General features: G+C 43.9%; 1 protein-coding gene across 1 annotated transcript in view; it reads right to left on the bottom strand.

The window, feature by feature from the left end:
- astn1 (astrotactin 1) overlaps positions 1 to 18,503 on the bottom strand; it is a 2,863,484-nt gene that overhangs the window by 15,404 nt on the left and 2,829,577 nt on the right. The window contains exons 21-22 of the mRNA XM_068038084.1: positions 15,549 to 15,649; positions 6,996 to 7,179 (exon numbers count right to left, since the gene is read on the bottom strand). Coding sequence (XP_067894185.1) covers positions 6,996 to 7,179; positions 15,549 to 15,649 — 285 coding nt within the window. The remainder of the gene's footprint in view (positions 1 to 6,995; positions 7,180 to 15,548; positions 15,650 to 18,503) is intronic.

Here is an 18,503-nt window from a genome sequence, read left to right as displayed (position 1 = left end):
GAAGCATAACGTTACAAAGAGATAGTGAAAGATTAAGTGAAGGGACAAAATGTAAGCATAAGTGAGGTCATCCCTTTGGACCTAAAGAGGATGAACAGAGTACTTTCTAGATGGTGAAATGCTCACAACAGTGGAGGTCCAAATAGACTTAAGGGTCCAGGTACATATATCATTAAAATGTCATGAACATAATCAAAAATGGCTAATGGAATGCTGGCCTTTATACCTAGAGGACTGGAATACGAATGGTGTTAAAGTCTTGCTTCAGCGAGATAAAGCACTGGTTAGACCACATCTGGAGTATTGCGAGCAGTTCTGGGAGCCTCACCTTAGGAGGGATATATTGGCCTTGATGGGAGTGCAGTGTAAATTTACCTGGACTCCAAGGGTTAAAGTACTAGGCTAGATTACATAAACTAGGTATATTATATGTTCTGGAATTAAGAAAGGGTGAATTAATCAAAGTTATCAGGATATTAAGTGAACAGGTAGGTGAGGGTAGATAAAGAGAAACCATTTCCGTTGATTGCAAAGTCTAGATCTAGGGGGCAGAGTCTAAAAATTAGAGCCAGACCTTTCAGGAATGAAATTAGGAAACACTTCTACAAACAAAGGGTGGAAGAGGTTTGGAAATCTTGTCTGAAAACAACAATTGATGCTAGATCTGTTGTTAATTTTAAATATGAGATTGTTAAATTTTTGCTAACCAAATGTATTAAGAGACATGGGGCAAAGATGGGTATATGGAGTTAGATCGCAGATCAGCCATAATCACATTGAATGGCAGAAAAGGTTTGAGAGGCTAAATGGCCGACTCCTGTTCCTGTGTTCCTATCAACCATTAATATCAAGTGATGATGCTTCAGCAATTTGACATTTAAAACTGTTGGTAATATGAAAGTATCCACTTTTTATAAAGTGTACAAACAGATGTGCAAAACAATACTGTTGATACATATTAAATGGAGCAAACATGGTCAGCAATTCCTCTTTAAAAAAAACAGAATCTCTAGAGCTGTGTTTTCAGCAGATTAGAGCATACCAATTCAATGAGACAAGAGCAGAGTGAGAGCAGAAATAAAAAGAAGAAATGCTGGAAATACTAAGCAGGTCTGGCAGCATCTGTGGAGAGAGAAGCAGAGTTAACGTTTCAGGTCAGTGACCCTTCTTCAGAACTAGTAGATATTAGAAATGTGAAAGGTTTTAAGCAAGCGGGGGTGGGGCAAGAGATAACAAAGGAGAGGTGTCGATAGGACAAGGTCACAGAGAATAACCAACCAGAAGGTCATGGAGCAAAGGCAAACAATATGTTAATGGTATGTTGAAAGATAAAGCATTCTGAAAGTTGGCACTGAGCCTCTACAAGGTAGAGGTCTGTACGCCATACAACAACAGCACCACCCTTGTCTGCAGGTTTGATGACCATGTCGGGGTTAGACCTGAGAGAACGGAGTGCCTCAAGTTCAGAGGGGGACAGGTTAGAGTGAGTGAGGGGGGTAGAGAAATTGAGATGACCAATGTCTCGCCGACAGTTTTCGATGAAACGATAAAAGAGACAAACGAAAATCTGGTCGGAGAGAAGAGCAGAACCTCTTCAAGGTAGGCATTCCTGGAAGAGAAGTGGTCACGAATTAAACACTAAAATAAAAGCAAAATACTGGAGATGCTGGAAATCTGAAATAAAAAACAAGAAATGCTGGAAATACTCAGCAGGTCTGGCAGCATCTATGGAGAGAGAAGCAGAGTTAACATTTCAGGTCAGTGACCCTTCTTCAGAACTAGCAGATATTAGAAATATGAAAGGTTTTAAGCAAGTAAAGTGGGGGTGGGACAAGAGATATCAAAGGAGAAGGGGTAGAAAGGACAAGGTCACAGAGAATAACCGACCAGAAGGTCATGGAGCAAAGGCAAACGAGCAGGGTCTGCCAAAGAGACTCCATGAGAGAGAAACAGTGAAAGCAGGGTCTGTCACTGAGAGTCCATGGGAGAGGAAAACATTGAGAGCAGGGTCTGTCAGAGAGACTCCATCAGAGAGGAAACCATTGAGAGCAAGGTCTGTCACAGAGACTCCATGGGAGAGAAACAGAGAGATCAGGGTCTGCCAGAGAGATTCCATTGCAGTGGAACACAAAGAACAGGATCTGTCAGAGAGACTGCATGGGAGAGGAACACAGAGAGCAGGGTCTGTCAGAGAGATTCCATGGCAGTGGAACACAGTGAGAGCAGGGTCTGTCAGAGAGACTCCATGGGAGGGGAACAGAGTGAGAGCAGGGTCTGTCAGAGAGACTCCATGGGAGGGGAACAGAGTGAGAGCAGGGTCTGTCAGAGAGATTCCATGGGAGAGGAAAACATTGAGAGCAGGCTCTGTCAGAGAGACTCCATGGGAGAGAAACAGTGAGATCAGGGTCTGCCAGAGAGATTCCATGGCAGTGGAACACAGTGAGAGCAGGGTCTGTCAGAGAGACTGCATGGGAGAGTAACACAGTGAGAGCAGGGTTTATCAGAGAGATTCCATGGAAGAGGAACACAGTGAGAGCAGGGTCTGTCAGAGAGACTCCATGGGAGGGGAACACAGAGAGCAAGGTCTGTCAGAGAGACTGCATGGGAGAGGAACACAGTGAGAGCAGGGTTTGTCAGAGAGATTCCATGGAAGAGGAACACAGTGAGAGCAGGGTCTGTCAGAGAGACTCCATGGGAGGGGAACACAGAGAGCAGGGTCTGTCAGAGAGATTCCATGGGAGAGGAACACAAAGAACAGGATCTGTCAGAGAGACTGCATGGGAGAGGAACACAGTGAGAGCAGGGTCTGTCAGAGAGATTCCATGGCAGTGGAACACAAAGAACAGGATCTGTCAGAGAGACTGCATGGGAGAGGAACACAGTGAGAGCAGGGTCTGTCAGAGAGACTCCATGGCAGTGGAACACAGTGACAGCAGGGTCTGTCAGAGAGATTCCATGGGAGAGCAACACAGTGAGAGCAGGGTCTGTCAGAGAGATTCCATGGGAGAGGAACGCAGTGAGAGCAGGATCTGTCAGAGAGACTCCATGGGAGAGGAACACAGTGAGAGCAGGGTCTGTCAGAGAGATTCCATGGGAGTGGAACACAGTGAGAGCAGGGTCTGTCAGAGAGATTCCATAGCAGAGGAACACAGTGAGAGCAGGGTCTGTCAGAGAGATTCCATAGCAGAGGAACACAGTGAGAGCAGGGTCTGTCAGAGAGATTCCATAGCAGAGGAACACAGTGAGAGCAGGGTCTGTCAGAGAGATTCCATGGGAGAGGAACACAGTGAGAGCAGGGTCTGTCAGAGAGATTCCATGGGAGAGGAACACAGTGAGAGCAGGGTCTGTCAGAGAGATTCCATGGGAGAGGAACACAGTGAGAGCAGGGTCTGTCAGAGAGATTCCATAGCAGAGGAACACAGTGAGAGCAGGGTCTGTCAGAGAGATTCCATAGCAGAGGAACACAGTGAGAGCAGGGTCTGTCAGAGAGATTCCATAGCAGAGGAACACAGTGAGAGCAGGGTCTGTCAGAGAGATTCCATGGGAGAGGAACACAGTAAGAGCAGGGTCTGTCAGAGAGATTCCATGGGAGAGGAACACAGTGAGAGCAGGGTCTGTCAGAGAGATTCCATGGGAGAGGAACACAGTGAGAGCAGGGTCTGTCAGAGAGATTCCATAGCAGAGGAACACAGTGAGAGCAGGATCTGTCAGAGAGATTCCATGGGAGAGGAACACAGTGAGAGCAGGATCTGTCAGAGAGATTCCATGGGAGAGGAACACAGTGAGAGCAGGGTCTGTCAGAGAGATTCCATAGCAGAGGAACACAGTAAGAGCAGGGTCTGTCAGAGAGATTCCATGGGAGAGGAACACAGTGAGAGCAGGGTCTGTCAGAGAGATTCCATGGGAGAGGAACACAGTGAGAGCAGGGTCTGTCAGAGAGATTCCATAGCAGAGGAACACAGTGAGAGCAGGATCTGTCAGAGAGATTCCATGGGAGAGGAACACAGTGAGAGCAGGGTCTGTCAGAGAGATTCCATGGGAGAGGAACACAGTGAGAGCAGGGTCTGTCAGAGAGATTCCATGGGAGAGGAACACAGTGAGAGCAGGGTCTGTCAGAGAGACCTGTCCTGCAGACCCCCAAACTGCCAAGAATGAGGCATATTAATTGCGCCATTTGAATATTGTTTTGAAAACTGCTGCAGAAGTGAATAAAGGACTTTTTAAAAAAAAATCACCAAGCCCTTGGCTGGAAAGACATTTGCATATTAAAAGACCGTGCTTGTAGAGGCAAAGGCGTGACTTCCCTTATCCAAATTAACCCACAATGGACTTTGAGCACCAGGCATTGAAGGTGAGGGAGCCCAAATTTCAGGATGATTGCTGGGGTGACCGAATCCACAAACAGATGTGGTCAGTCCAGCTGGTTACGTGACTAGCCTGCTTGGCAACCTGTTTTTTCTGAATTTTACAAACATTTTGAACTCAGAGAATGCAGAATGCTCCTGGACTGGAGAAGACCTGTCCAGTCTGTCTGCTCCCATCTCTTTCTCACGCAACTCCAAATCCACTGAAGACACACGAACCCCAGAAAAGAAAAGTCTCCTACAGTGAACTAGGTTTTAGAAGAATACTGGGCCCCAACGAAAAGCAAGATCTACCTACAATCTGCATGTGCGTATGCATGCTAGCGTGGGTGCATCGTGTATCCGTAGGCGTTAACCAAATTAGAGTTTAAATTTAAGTTTAATATATTTCAACCTTTCTTTTTAATCCTGAGAAAACCTGTTCGGACTGGTTTCTTTGCCTTGTAATTGGAATGCAGTGAAGAAGGATTCACCAAGGAGGAGCTAAAAACACAGTGTGTTTAAAATTAAACTCTGTTATGGTAAGACCAGACGAAGGCTGAGAGGGAACTCTTAGACTCCTTTCTCACCTGGTCGTAACAGACTCCATGGGAGAGGAACAGAGAGAGCACTGTCTGTCAGGGAGAATCCACAGGATAGGAGTGGAGTGAGAGCAGGGTCTGTCCGAGAGAATCCACAGGATAGGAGTGGAGTGAGGGTCCGCAAAGGCACTGAAGAAGAACAGGGCAACTGTTGGAAGATGTGTGGGGAGGCAGGGGGTGTCTTCAGGAAAGGAATGGGATACCCAGAGAAACTCCAAGTGAGATGATTGCTTTAATGGCGGACAAATTGGGACACTTTCAATTCCATTGAACAGGTATGTTTATTTAGCCAAGGTGCATTTCCATGGCCTTTAGTGTAGAGAGTTAATGTTACAATAATAAAAGCACTCCTAGTATTTAAGTTGTTTAATTCCTGTTGGTTTCAGAGCCATATGTGTAAAGCAGAAATTAATAAAACAAGTCTGCCCAGGATGTCTGGAATTCTCTGGAGTTTCTGGCAGTTGAGGATTAAAAGGACGCTCAACTTCTGAGAAAAGGAAAACCTAACAGGGCCCAAGTTACACACTGTACTGTGTAACTACAGATCTTTTCCAGAAATATCAGTGCTTGTAAAATATAATCAAAGATGACAGCAGCCCAAGGGATTCCTGATTTTCCATATGGGTAAGAACAATTAATCTGAAATTTATATACTGTGTTTTCCAAAGGACCACAGTGAGAGTCACTTTTACTGATACTTGCAACAAGGATGTTATAAAACATTTAGTTAAATTTTCTTCAGAATTGGCGTTGCTCTTTCTCTTTGAGCACATACCATCCTAAAAGCAAAAGGGTTGGCAAGCAATCTCTCTCAGCACTTTTGACAATGGAAACCAAGGTGCAAAAAAGAGATGATCCGCAAACACCTTCCCACTCCCTGCCTCCATCCCGATATAATTGTGCCTCCATGACATTGGTGGAATTATCAGGCTTCTTCCTGGCACTTTGACACCAGTCCCTATGAATACTCGATACCAATCACTTGGAGAATCAGAGGTCTGAAGTTGGGCTTGGTCCAGGGTTGCTCCGATCTACTGGGTCAATAGTCAGTGCTCTCAGAGTCAAATCCCTCTAATTGGAAATCAGTGGTCCCTGGGTTAATGCTACAGATACGTGGGGGATGGGGGAGGTGAAATTCCTCCTGGCGCTAGTACAGAACGAATAATAACAAACTGGTAGCCTACTTTACACTACATACAATTTACTTTTCAATTGACTTCATTCCACCCAGTTCCGACCATCATTATATTTAGAGAAGCCTAAAACTACACAAATACCGGGCAAGCAAACTGCATGGACAAGACAATTCCATAGGCAAGGAAGTTGTCGACGGGGGCAGTCTACAAAATTAAGTCAGAAGCAACACAAAGGGTGATGGAAATCTGGAACAACTTCCCCCCCAAAAAAACTGTTGAGACTGGGTATCAATCGAAAGTTTCAAAACTGGAATTGATAGATTTTTGATAGGCAAGAGTATTAATGGATATGGAACAAGGGTGCGTGGATGGAGCTAAAATACAGATCAGCCATTGAATGGCGGAACAGACTCCTGTTTACAAGGTTTAGTCGGGCTTGTTGAAAATGAACTGTTCTTTCTGCAATGTAATCAGAGTGTTTAACATCATTTCTTCATTTTGAAATGCTATAATACTCAGTGTGGCCATTATTGACATTTGTGATGAACACATAATCATGGCCAGTGTAATTTCACCCTCAAATACACCATACTGGTCAATAGTTTCATCAGTCTATCCCACTTATCCACCAGCCCTTTTCCTTCTCTGACCCTGGTGAAAAAATTCCCATTCCCGGTGCTTGGCAAGAGAAGGCAATCTTAAAGCTGGCAGCAGCCAATGATTGCTACTAAATACAGGTAGTAAACTGCATTGCCTATCAACATCAATGGTGTTCCCTGCTATAAAGGACTAGATCATCATTGCTCCAGTTAATTTCCATGTGATTTCTTTCTGAACTTAGCGGAAGAACAAGCTTGAGTGAAAAAGAATAAATATGGATTGCTCCATCCCGTAACTGGTTGAAGTGCACATACCTCGGTCCCAATTCATCTTCACAGCGCCAAGTGAATTCCCCAAAGTGTTCGTAGACCTGATTGTAGTGGTAATATACGCGGTGCAGGGTGGATGAGCCCAGATCCATCAGTGTGTTGTATGCGGTTTGTTGCTCCTTTCCACTTGTGTAGCCATTGAACAAGTTATAGATTTTGTCAGCAATTTCTGGAGAAGAAGTCAAAGTATACCAGTTAATATAAGAGATCAAAGCAGTGTAATAATCTATTCAAATTGCCAATAAATGAATTGAAAGCATTATTTCATTTTGTTGGTGACTAATACACCAAAAGAATTGAGGTGTTTAAGATGATGAAAGGATTTGATAGAGTAGATATAGATAAACTATTTCCTCTGATGGGACAGTCCAGATAAAGGGGCAGAACCTTAAAATTAGAGCTAGGTCATTCAGGGGTGATGTCAGGAAGCACTTCTTCAAAGCTTGAAGGAAATCTTGAACTGTCTTCCCCCAAAAAACTGGGTATCAATTGAAAATTTCAAAACTGGGATTGATAGATTTTTGTTAGGCAAGGGTATTAATGGATACAAAACAGGGGTGCGTAGATGGAGCTAAAATACAGATCAGTCATCGAATGGCAGAACAGGCTCGAGGAACTAACTGGCCTGTTCCTGTTTCTATGTTCCTAATACAGTTCATTGCAGTTGACTCTGGTGCAATCCGCGCACTAGCAAAATTTGATAGACAACAAATTGAAACCTGCAAAAATATAGGTTAACATTGTAAGCAATAGGCCAATAAAGAGATTTATGATAAAAGATACCATATAATATTTCTTGTAGGGTAGGAGAGGTAGAGGTGGTCTTGTGGTGGGCTTGTACTTATCTAATCCAAGCAGTCCAGTGTAGACCAAGATACACAATGATCTGTAGAGTCATGAAAGTGATGGGAGTATTTTAACCTTAACCACAATGTTACTGTGGCTTCATTTAGGAATTTAAGTTTTAGAGTCCAAATGTCACGTGTTCTTAGTTCCTCTTTATTTTAGGAAAATTAATGTCCCATCCTTAAAACATGATTGTGTTGAACCCCTTGCAGTATCAGCAAATCAATATGTCGCTATCAAACTATAAACTACAGCATGCAGAGTCCATAAATTCTTATGAAGGAGAATGACGTACTTGCTTGAAGAAATATATGCTGAAGTATACGGGCAGGAGAGTAAGTTTAGAATCAGCGGGTGGGGAGAAATGCACCAACGCAGCTATGAAGGGCCAAATGGCTTGTGTGGAGCATAAAGACCAGCATGGGCTGGTTGGGCTGAATGGCCTGTTCCTGTACTGTAAATACTTAGTGAATGGCTCGTTTCTTGGGTACAGGGAGCAACATCATCAAGTTTTCAAACGAGACGAAACTTGTCAGATCAGTAAAAGTGATGAGGGATAGTTATAAGCTTCAGGATGGCATAGACAGGATGGTGAAATGGGGAAGCAAGACAGATGCAGTTCAATGCAGAGAAGTGTGAAGTGATGCACTTTGGAAGGGCTAATATGGAAAGAAAGTATACTGAAAATGACACAATTTTGAAAAGTGTCGGTGAGTAGAAAGTCCTTGGTGTCCATATACAGAAATCCTTAAAGGTAACATGGCAAATTGATAAGGTGGTTAGAAAAGCAGATGGGTTATTTGGGTTTATAAATAAAAGAATGGAATATAAAAGCAAGGAGATCATGCTGGAACTTTATAAATCACTGGTTAGGCTCCAGCTGGAGAACTGTAGATAAATCTGAGCACCATACTTGAGGGAAGAGGTAAAGGCTTTAGAAAGGGTGCAGGTTTGTCAGGGATGAGGGACTTCAATTATGAGGAGAGGTTGGAAAAGCTAGGGCTGTTCTCTTTGGGACACAGAAGGTTAAGAGGTGGCCTAACAGAGGTTTTCAAGCTGACGAGAGGTTTTGATAAAGTAGTTGGAGAGAAACTATTCCCTCTGGCGAGTGGGTCAATAAACAGAGGTTATAGATTTAGAATTATTGGTAAAAGATCTTGGGGGAGATGAGGAGAATTTTTTCATTCAAAGTTGCCAAGATTTGAAACACTGTGCTCCCTGAAATGGTGCTGGAAGCTAATTCCATAAATAATTTTAGAAGGGAGTTGGATAAGCACTTGAGGATAAGGAACTTATAGGATTACGTACAAAAAAAGGGATGTGTGACTAAACATGACAGCTCTTTCAAAGAGACAACAAAAGCACAAATAGCCTCCTCCTGTGCTCTATGTTTCTATGATTTTATGTGGTAATACTCCATAATTCCAGGTACATGGTCTTGTATGGAGCACTGGGGACAGATCACAAATTAAGCAGTCATTTAAAGTGAGCACAAAACAAAAGGGGCATAGGGTATGAAGAAATGCTGGTATGGTAAGATGTATGAGAAGAAAGAAATAAAGACTTGCATTTATAAAAAGAAAAAGAAAAGAAAGACTTGCATTTATATAGCGCCTTTCATGACCAAAGGACACTCCAAAGCACCTACAGCCAATGAAGTATTTTTTGAAGTGTAGTCGCTGTTGTAATGAAGGAAATGTGGCAGCCAATTAGTGCACAGCAAGCTCCCATAAACAGCAATGTGCTAATGACCAGATAATCTGTTTTACTGGTGTTGGTTGAGGGATAAATATTGGCCGGGACACAGGGGAGAACTCCCTTGCTCTTCTTCAAATAGTACTTCATATCTTTTACTAGGTGATTCCTGACAACACCAAGCTGCACACATGCGCAACTACATGTGACAGGACTAAGTGGCGTGTGCGCGGGATGGCGTCTTCGAGCAGTGCCGTCATCGCATATCCGCGCCTGGTCCCCCCCACTCCCCTGGCGGATTGTTCCGCTCGCGCCACCCTGCTTCCCCGCCGCCCCCCCCTCCCCCACAGCCACTAGCTCTAGGCCGCGCCGCTTCCCTCTTCTCGGCCACTTGCTTCTAAGTTGCCCTTTTACCCTTTGCGGCCCGCCTTGCTTCTTTGGGTGGCACGTGGAGACTGATCAAACGTGGGAGCGAGTGGCCGAGAGGAGGGAAGCGGACTACTGCTAGCAGCTGGGGGGGGGGAGCGGGGGCAAGTGAGCAACCAGAGAGCGGGCTGGCGCAAGCGGGGAGCAATCGGCCAGGGAAGTGGGTGGGGAGCAGCGAGGTCTGGAGCAAGCGGCTGAGGGAGGAGAGTGGCCAGCGGGGCGGGAACTAGTAGCTGCGCTTGGGTGAAATCAGTCCTGGTCAGTCATATAAACAAATCACAATAACGAATTGGCAGCACATCTTATACTCTGCCAGATTTTCGATTGGGTGACAATTCAATATCTCCCAATGGAAATTCAATCATAAAATTCCTTTTCTATTCAATAGGATTACTAGAATATTAAATGGATCTGAGGATTACAGTTAGTATCCTATAACTACATAGTAGCATATTACTGGGCTTCCATCCAACTTAATGTAAGGTTAGTTTGCTAGAACGATCTAGCCATAAGCATTTCCTGTAATAAATTGAGCAGCGCCATCTTTAATCCTGGCAGCTGCCTGAATGTCGCAGACACTGACGTTCCAGTTGAAGAGCCTGCATTTGTGCATGTGCAAGTACTGCGCCACCTAGTGGTTGCATTGTCAGCAAACGCAGCCTATCTTTTAGGCGCACCTGAGAGAGCAGATAGGGCTTCAGTTTAACATCTCATTCGAAAGACTGCATCTTCATTAGCTCAGCACTCCTTCAATACTGTACTGAAGTATCAGGCCAGATTTTGTGAGCAAGTCTCTGAAGTGACAACCATCTGTCTCAAAGACAAGAGTGCTGCCCACTAAGTCATGGATGACATGATGCTGAACAACAGCTATAGGAATGGTGATTGTCTGTTGCATGCATTAAATAGGTTGTGGACAGGGACAACGAGTGACACAAAAGAAAAGTGCAAAGACTGGAGCTAGGAATTAGCTGGTGCAGAATGTGAATATTGAATCGGCTGGGATAGATCACAAGTTTTTTTGACCAGAAAGGTGTCTGACCTCCATGGAAACCCATCGCCACGATTAAGATTCTCCAAATCAAGTTACGAGGAAAAGTATACTTATAAAAGTATACCCTTTCCTATCCTGAGTGGTGTGAAACAGGGCTGTGTTCTCGCACCTACACTGTTTGGGATCTTCTTCTCCCTGCTGCTCTCACATGCGTTCAAGTCTTCAGAAGAAGGAATTTTCCTCCACACAAGATCAGATGGCAGGTTGTTCAACCTTGCCCGTCTTAGAGCAAAGACCAAAGTACAGAAAGTCCTCATCAGGGAACTCCTCTTTGCTGACGATGCTGCATTAACATCTCACACTGAAGAGTGTCTGCAGAGACTCACCGACAGGATTGCGGCTGCCTGCAACGGATTTGACCTAACCATCAGCCTCAAGAAAATGAACATCATGGGACAGGACATCAGAAATGCTCCACTCATCAATATCAGCGACCATGCTCTGGAAGTGGTTCAAGAGTTCACCTACCTAGGCTCAACTATCACCAGTAACCTGTCTCTCGATGCAGAAATCAACAAGCGCATGGAAAAGGCATCCGCTGCTGTGTCCAGACTGGCCAAGAGAGTGTGGGAAAATGGCGCACTGACACGGAACACAAAAGTCCGTGTGTATCAAGCCTGTGTCCTCAGTACCTTGCTCTACGGCAGCGAGGCCTGGACAACGTATGTCAGCCAAGAGCGACATCTCAATTCATTCCATCTTCGCTGCCTCCGGAGAATCCTTGGCATCAGGTGGTAGGACCGTATCTCCAATGCAGAAGTCCTCGAGGCGGCCAACATCCCCAGTATATACACCCTACTGAGTCAGTGGCACCTGAGATGGCTTGGCCATGTGAGCTGCATGGGAAATGGCAGGATCCCCAAAGACACATTGTACAGCGAGCTTGTCACTGGTATCAGACCCACCGGCCGTCCATGTCTCCGCTTTAAAGACATCTGCAAACGTGACATGAAGTCCTGTGACATTGACCACAAGTCGTGGGAGTCAGTTGCCAGGGATCGCCAGAGCTGGCAGACAGCCATAAAGGCGGGGCTAAAGAGAGGTGAGTCGAAGAGACTTAGCAGTTGGCAGGAAAAAAGACAGAAGCGCAAGGGGAGATCCAACTGTGTAACAGCCCTGACAACCAATTTTATCTGCAGCGCCTGTGGAAGAGTCTGTCACTCTGGTATTGGCCTTTATAGCCACTCCAGGCGCTGCTTCACAAACCACTGACCACCTCTCGGCGCTTACCCATTGTCTCTCGAGACTAGGAGGCCAAAGAAAAAAAAAAGTAGGGTTTCAACTGACAGCTGTCCATGTATAGTATTAGAATTTGCAAATAGCAGTGGAATGGCAGTATGTTTTAAATTTTGGTGCAGCAGGGCAGCTAGGCCAGCGAGAAGCTACAGCCAGCAAACTTCTGTTTGAAGTCCATGTTTGGAGATAAAGCGAGTGACATGTTTATTATTTCACACATCAGGCGGAGTAGGGAAATATATATTTCACTGTTTTATTGCTGCTTTCTTCTTCATTTACTTGACTTAAGTAATTGAAATCACTTGTTCAAGGCAAAGTCTTTGATAAGGGTGTTTATTCAGTCTGCTCTTCAAGCAGAGGTGAGTTACATAGCGACACATGATACCTTCCTGCAGACAACATACTTACAGGGTTCTTAGTTATTATCCTGAGGTCTGCTATCCTTTAGCTAAGAATTGAACAACTAAAACTGTGCAGCCCTTGATCATAAGGGACAAGAGGTTCACTTAAGGGAGTGGATAGTTATGAGTAACCTAAGGTAAATATCTTCCACAACAACATAAAAACCTAATAATAAATAGGTGTGGATAGTGTTTACCTGGGGCACACAGTGAAAAATGTACCTGATATGGACAGTGATTAGCTGGGACACAAAACAACAACAACTTCTATTTATATAGTGCCTTGAATGCAGTAAATTATTCCAAAGTGCTTCACAAGAGCATTATCAAACAAAATTTGACATGGCGCCACATAAGAGATGTAAGGGCAGATGACCAAATGTTTGGTCAAAGAGATAGGTTTTAAGGAGTGGCTTAAAGGAGGAAAGAGAAGTAGAGAGATGGAGAGGTTAGGGATGGAGTTCCAGAGCTTAGGGCCTAGGCACAGCTGCCAATGGTGGTGTGATTAAAATCATGGATGCTCAAGAAGCCAGAATTGGAGGAGTGTAAGTAGCTTGGAGGGTTGTAAGGGTGGAGGAGATTACAGAGAAAGGGAGGGGCCAGATCATGGAGGGGTTTGAAAACAGATGAGAATTTTAAAATTGAGGCATTGCTTAGCCAGGAGCCTCTGGAGGTCAGCAGCCACAGGGGTGATGGGTTATTGGGAGGTGATCTGTGTTAGGACATGGGGAGCAGAAATTTAGATGACCTCAAGTTTGCAAAAGGTAGAACATGGGAGGCCAGCCAGGAGTGCATTGCAATAATCAAGTCGATAGATTACCAAGGCATGACTGAGGGTTTCAGCAGCAGAAGAGCTAAGACAGGGGTTGGGTGAGGTGATGTTACAGAGGTGGAAATAAACTGTCTTAATGATGGTGTGGATCTGTGGTTGGAAGCTCATCTCAAGGTTAAATACAACACCAAGGTTACAAACAGTCTGGTTCAGCCTCATGGCAGGGAGAGAGATGAAATTGATGGCTGGGGAATAGAGTTTGTATAATGGAATGACGACAATGGCTTCGAACTTTCCAACGTTTTAATTTCTGCTCATCCAATACTCAATGTCGGACAAGCAGCCTGATAAGTTATGGACAGTGGAGGGGGCCAAGAGAGGCGGTGGTGCGGTAGACCTGGATGTCGTCAGTGTACATGTGGAAACTGATGCTGTGTTTTCAGCTGGTGTCATCAAGGGGTGATAACAGAAAATAATATGTCAGATATGGATAGTGATTACCTGGGACACACAGTGAACAATAAGTCACATAAGGATAGTGACTGCATAGAATTACATAGATATGCAGCACAAAAACAGGCCACTCGGCCCAACCAGTTCATGACAGTGTTTATGCTCCCATTTTTCCTTATCTAACTCTATCAGCGTAACCCTATATTTCCTTCTCCCTCATATGTCTTTTAAGGAGTGAGAGGTAGAGATATAGGGAGGTTTAGTGAGAGAATTCCAGAGCTTTGGGCCTTGGCAGATGAAAGCATAATGATCAATACATAGAAACTTTACAACACAGAAGGAGGCCATTCAGCCCATTTGGTCTGTGCCAGCTGAAAAAGAGCTGTCCAGCCTAATCACACTTTCCAGCTCTTGGTCTGTAGCCCTGTAAGGTTACGGCACTTCAAGTGCATATTTAAATATTTTTTAAATGCGATGGAGCAATGAAAATTGGGGATGCTCAAGAGGCCAGAATCATTCTACATCATTGTTTGCCTATTGTGTTGATCATTTTATTTGCCCAAGTTCTATTCTCAGCCCCTCAGATCATTTTTCCCCAAATCTATTAACCTGAACTTTATCACATTTCCTTCTCAATCATTATCTTCAAGCATATTGTATTATGGTCACTATTGCCTAGATATTCCCCTACTTTTACTTCTCTTATCTACTCTTGTTCATTCCCCATTATTAGATCCAGTAGTAAAGCCTCCCTTGGAGGGAGTGCAGCATAGGTTACCAGAATGATACCTGAACTCCAAGGGTTAAATTACGAGGAGACAGATTACACATACTATTGCATTGGCTGGAAGTTGGAAGATTCAGGTTTGATTTAATTGAAGTTTTCACGATATTAAGGGGAACAGGTAGGGTAGATAAGAGAGAAACTGTTTGGGGAGTCTAGTGGCGGGGGGGGGCAGAGTCTAAAAAATTAGCTCCAAATATTTCAGAAGTGAAATTAGGAAACACATAACACACAAAGGATGGAAGAAGTTTGGAACTCCTTCTGCAAACAACAATTGATGCTAGTTAAATTGTAATTTTTAAATCTGAGATTGATTTCTTTTGCTATCCAAAGGCATGAAGGGGCAAGGATGGGTATATGGAGTTAGGTCACAAATCAGCCATGATCTTATTGAATGGTGGAATCGGTTCGAGGGGCTAAATGGCCAACTCCTGTTCTTCTGTTTCTAATCATTTATTCTGATCGCTGTATAATTTAAAGTGAAGGATAATCAGTTCATTTTACTTCCTGGTTTGCTGTCTGTGAGAGAATTTCAATGTGATTGGCTGCTTACCCTGCTTGATGATATCACTGTTGCTGGATGCCTGGAAATTCCCTTGTCTTGGTGCCAGATTCAAACTAACTGACATCAAGAAAGAGGAAATCCAATCTATTGAGATTCTAGATCTTTGTGGGCAGTTTTCTTTGCGGTCAGCAATGGGTACTGTCACTTAGCTGCTGGCCTTAATCTGGGGCAATGTTTCCAGTTATGGACAGTGATTACATTGAACACACAATGAATAATATATCAGGTATGGACAGTGGTTACCCAGGTCTAATGGATTCTTGGAACTGAGAACCTGTTTAAAAAAAAAGTGACAGGAAAACGTACCTTTAGCCTTGACATCATCCACAAGTGGACAAGGCACTTTAACAGTAACTGCACTCGGTCTGGAGCGTCTTCCAGTGTTATCCACTGCCCACAAGGTAAACCTGGGTAAAACACAACAAACCTTAAAGTTAGATTTTGTGCTGTTAAACAATACAGTTACCTTATTGGTTTTTGAAATGTGGGCAAAAGCATGCACTGGCACCAGTAAAGTGCGGCGGGTGCTGCAGCATTTTCTAGATAAACTAAAACCAGCTGTGAGTTCAGTTCAGATCAGAAATAGTATTAGCAAACATCTGAATAGAAGCAGACCAGTGTTGGCAGAACTGGTAGTTCACAACCTGTACTTGTGAGAAGCAGATCGCAGTCAGATCAAATCTGTGTTACAAATGCAAAATACTGCAGATGCTGGAAATCTGAAATCAAAACAGCGAGTGCTGGAAATACTCAGCATGTCTGGCAGGATGTAATTGCACTAGAGAGGATACAGAGGAGATTTACGAGGATGTTGCCAGGACTGGAAAAATGCAGCTACGAGAAAAGATTGGATAGGCTGGGGTTGCTCTCCTTGGAACAGAAACAGCTGGGGCAGATTTGATTGAAATGTACAAAAGTTTGAGGGGCCTGGATAGAGTGGATGTGAAGGGTCTATTCACTTCAGCAGAGAGATCAGTGATGAAGGGGCATATATTTAAACTGATTGGTAGAAAAATTAGAGGGGAGATGAGGAAAAATGTTTTCATCCAGAGGGTGGTGATGATCTGGAACTCACTGCCTGAAAGGATAGTTGAGGCAGAGACCCTCAAATCATTCAAAAGGAGTCTGGATATGTACATCAAATGCCTTAAGCTGCAGGGCTACAGACCAAATGCTGGAAGGTGGGATTAGAATAGGTGGATCGTTTTTGAGCCGGCACAGACATGATGGGCCAAGTGGCCTCTTTCTGTGCCTTAAACTTCCTATGATTGTATGATTCTATGATCTGTGGGGAGAGAAACAGAGTTAAAGTTTCAGGTCAATGACCCTTCATCAGAACTTCTGATGAAATGTCACAGACCTGGAACATTAAATCTCTTTCTCTCTCCACAGATGCTGTCAGACCTGTTGCATATTTCCAGCACTTTCTGCTTTTATTTCAAATCTCGTGTTGCCTTGATTTCACACAGTAATCGTTCTCTTCATAGCAACCTCATTTATATAGTGTCTTTAATGCAGTAGAGTGTCCCAAAGCACTCCACAGGAGCAATTATCAAACAAAATTAGGACAGATGTCAAATAGATAGGTTTTAAGGAGTGACTTTAAGGAGAAGAGTGAGTTAGAGCGGCAGAGAATATTAGGAAAGGAATTCCAGAGCTTAGGGTCTGGGCAGCTAAAGGTACGGCCACCAATGGGGGAGTGATTAAAATCAGGGACACACAAATGACCAGACTGGAGGAATGCAGTGATCTTGGAGGGTTGTAAGGCTGAAGGAGTTTACAGTGATGAGGAGGAGCGAGGCCACGGAGGGTTTTGAACACAAGTGTATGAACTCTGAACTTGTTTGCAACCAGCTCGAGGCTGCCACAGGAGCCATCAGCAATATCAGTCAGTCTGAGAGAAGCCGCTGGGAGGAACAGCCATTTTGTTTTCCACCCATAACTATCTGCTTTTTGAGCCAAATGGAGCAATTGTAGACACAAAAATTATCCGCATCTCCATCAAGTCTGTCTATATTTTCTTCCTCAGGTGGACTAACGGTGTCTTCTTCAAGTAAGGCAGCATTTCTCTCAAAGTCACTGCAGCCAACCTTTTGCTAGCTCCACTCTCAATTATTCCAATTCCCTCCTGTCTGGCCAACCATCTTCCACCCTTCATAAACTTGAGATCATATAAAAGTCTGTTGTCTGGATCCTACCTTGCACCAAGTTCCATATACCGATTATCCTTGTGCTTGCTGACCTCCATTGGCACTAACGTTTCAGTTCTAAAATTCTTCTTGTGCTCATTTCCTTCTGTGGCCTCGTCCCACCACCTCCTTATCTCTGTAATCTTCTGTAGCCCTAAAAACCTCTGAGAACTTTATGTCCTTCCAACTCTGGCCTCTTGTGCATCCCTCATGTCATTTGTCCTACTATTGCCAGCTATACCTTCAGCCGTTTAGGCTCTAAGCTTTACAATTCCTTCTCCAAACCCATTCAACTCTTTACCCTTCTCTCCTCCTTTACGATGCTGATTAAAACATACCTCTTTGTCCAAGTGTTTGGTCACTTGTCCTAAGCTGTCCTTCTTTGGTTTGGTGCCAATTGTTGCATGATTACACTCCTGTGAAGCACCTTGGGATGTTGTACTACATACAAGGTACTATATAAATACAAATTGCTATTGTTATTGCTGCTGTGATCCTCTGCAAGGCTCTCAAATTTTCCTTTTTCAAGGCCACTGGCACAACCTATCCATTATGCTACATTGAAATATAAAATGACTATTCATCAAATCTTAGTTGCCCTAATCCAACCAAATGCCTTTTAGTATAACAATCCAGCATGACTGCACTCTAGAGGAGCATAGTGATTTACTTGTACTTCTTTCAATTTTGTATACTGTATTCGCTGCTCACAATGTAGTCTCCTGTACACTGGGGAGACAAAACACAGATTGGGTGACCGCTTTGCAGAACACCTCCGTTTAGTCCCAAAGTGTGACCCCAGCTTCCAGTCGCCTGTCATTTTAATTCTCCACCTTGCTCCCACTCTGACCTTTCTGTCATTGGCCTGCTGCAATGTTCCAGTGAAGCTCAAGGCAAGCTCAAGGAGCAGCACCTCATCTTTGGACCAGGTACTTTACAGCCTTCTGGACTCAACAATGAGCTCAACAATTTTAGATCATAACTTCTGCCCCCATGTTGTTGTTTCATTGTTTTATAGGGCTTTTTTTCTTTCATTTCTTTTTTAGTTCCTTTACTTTGTATTCATACCGCT

Source organism: Heterodontus francisci, chromosome 8 (genome assembly GCF_036365525.1).
Source record: "Heterodontus francisci isolate sHetFra1 chromosome 8, sHetFra1.hap1, whole genome shotgun sequence".
Taxonomy (NCBI): Eukaryota; Metazoa; Chordata; class Chondrichthyes; order Heterodontiformes; family Heterodontidae; genus Heterodontus; species Heterodontus francisci.
This window is presented reverse-complemented; position numbering and strand designations above follow the sequence as displayed.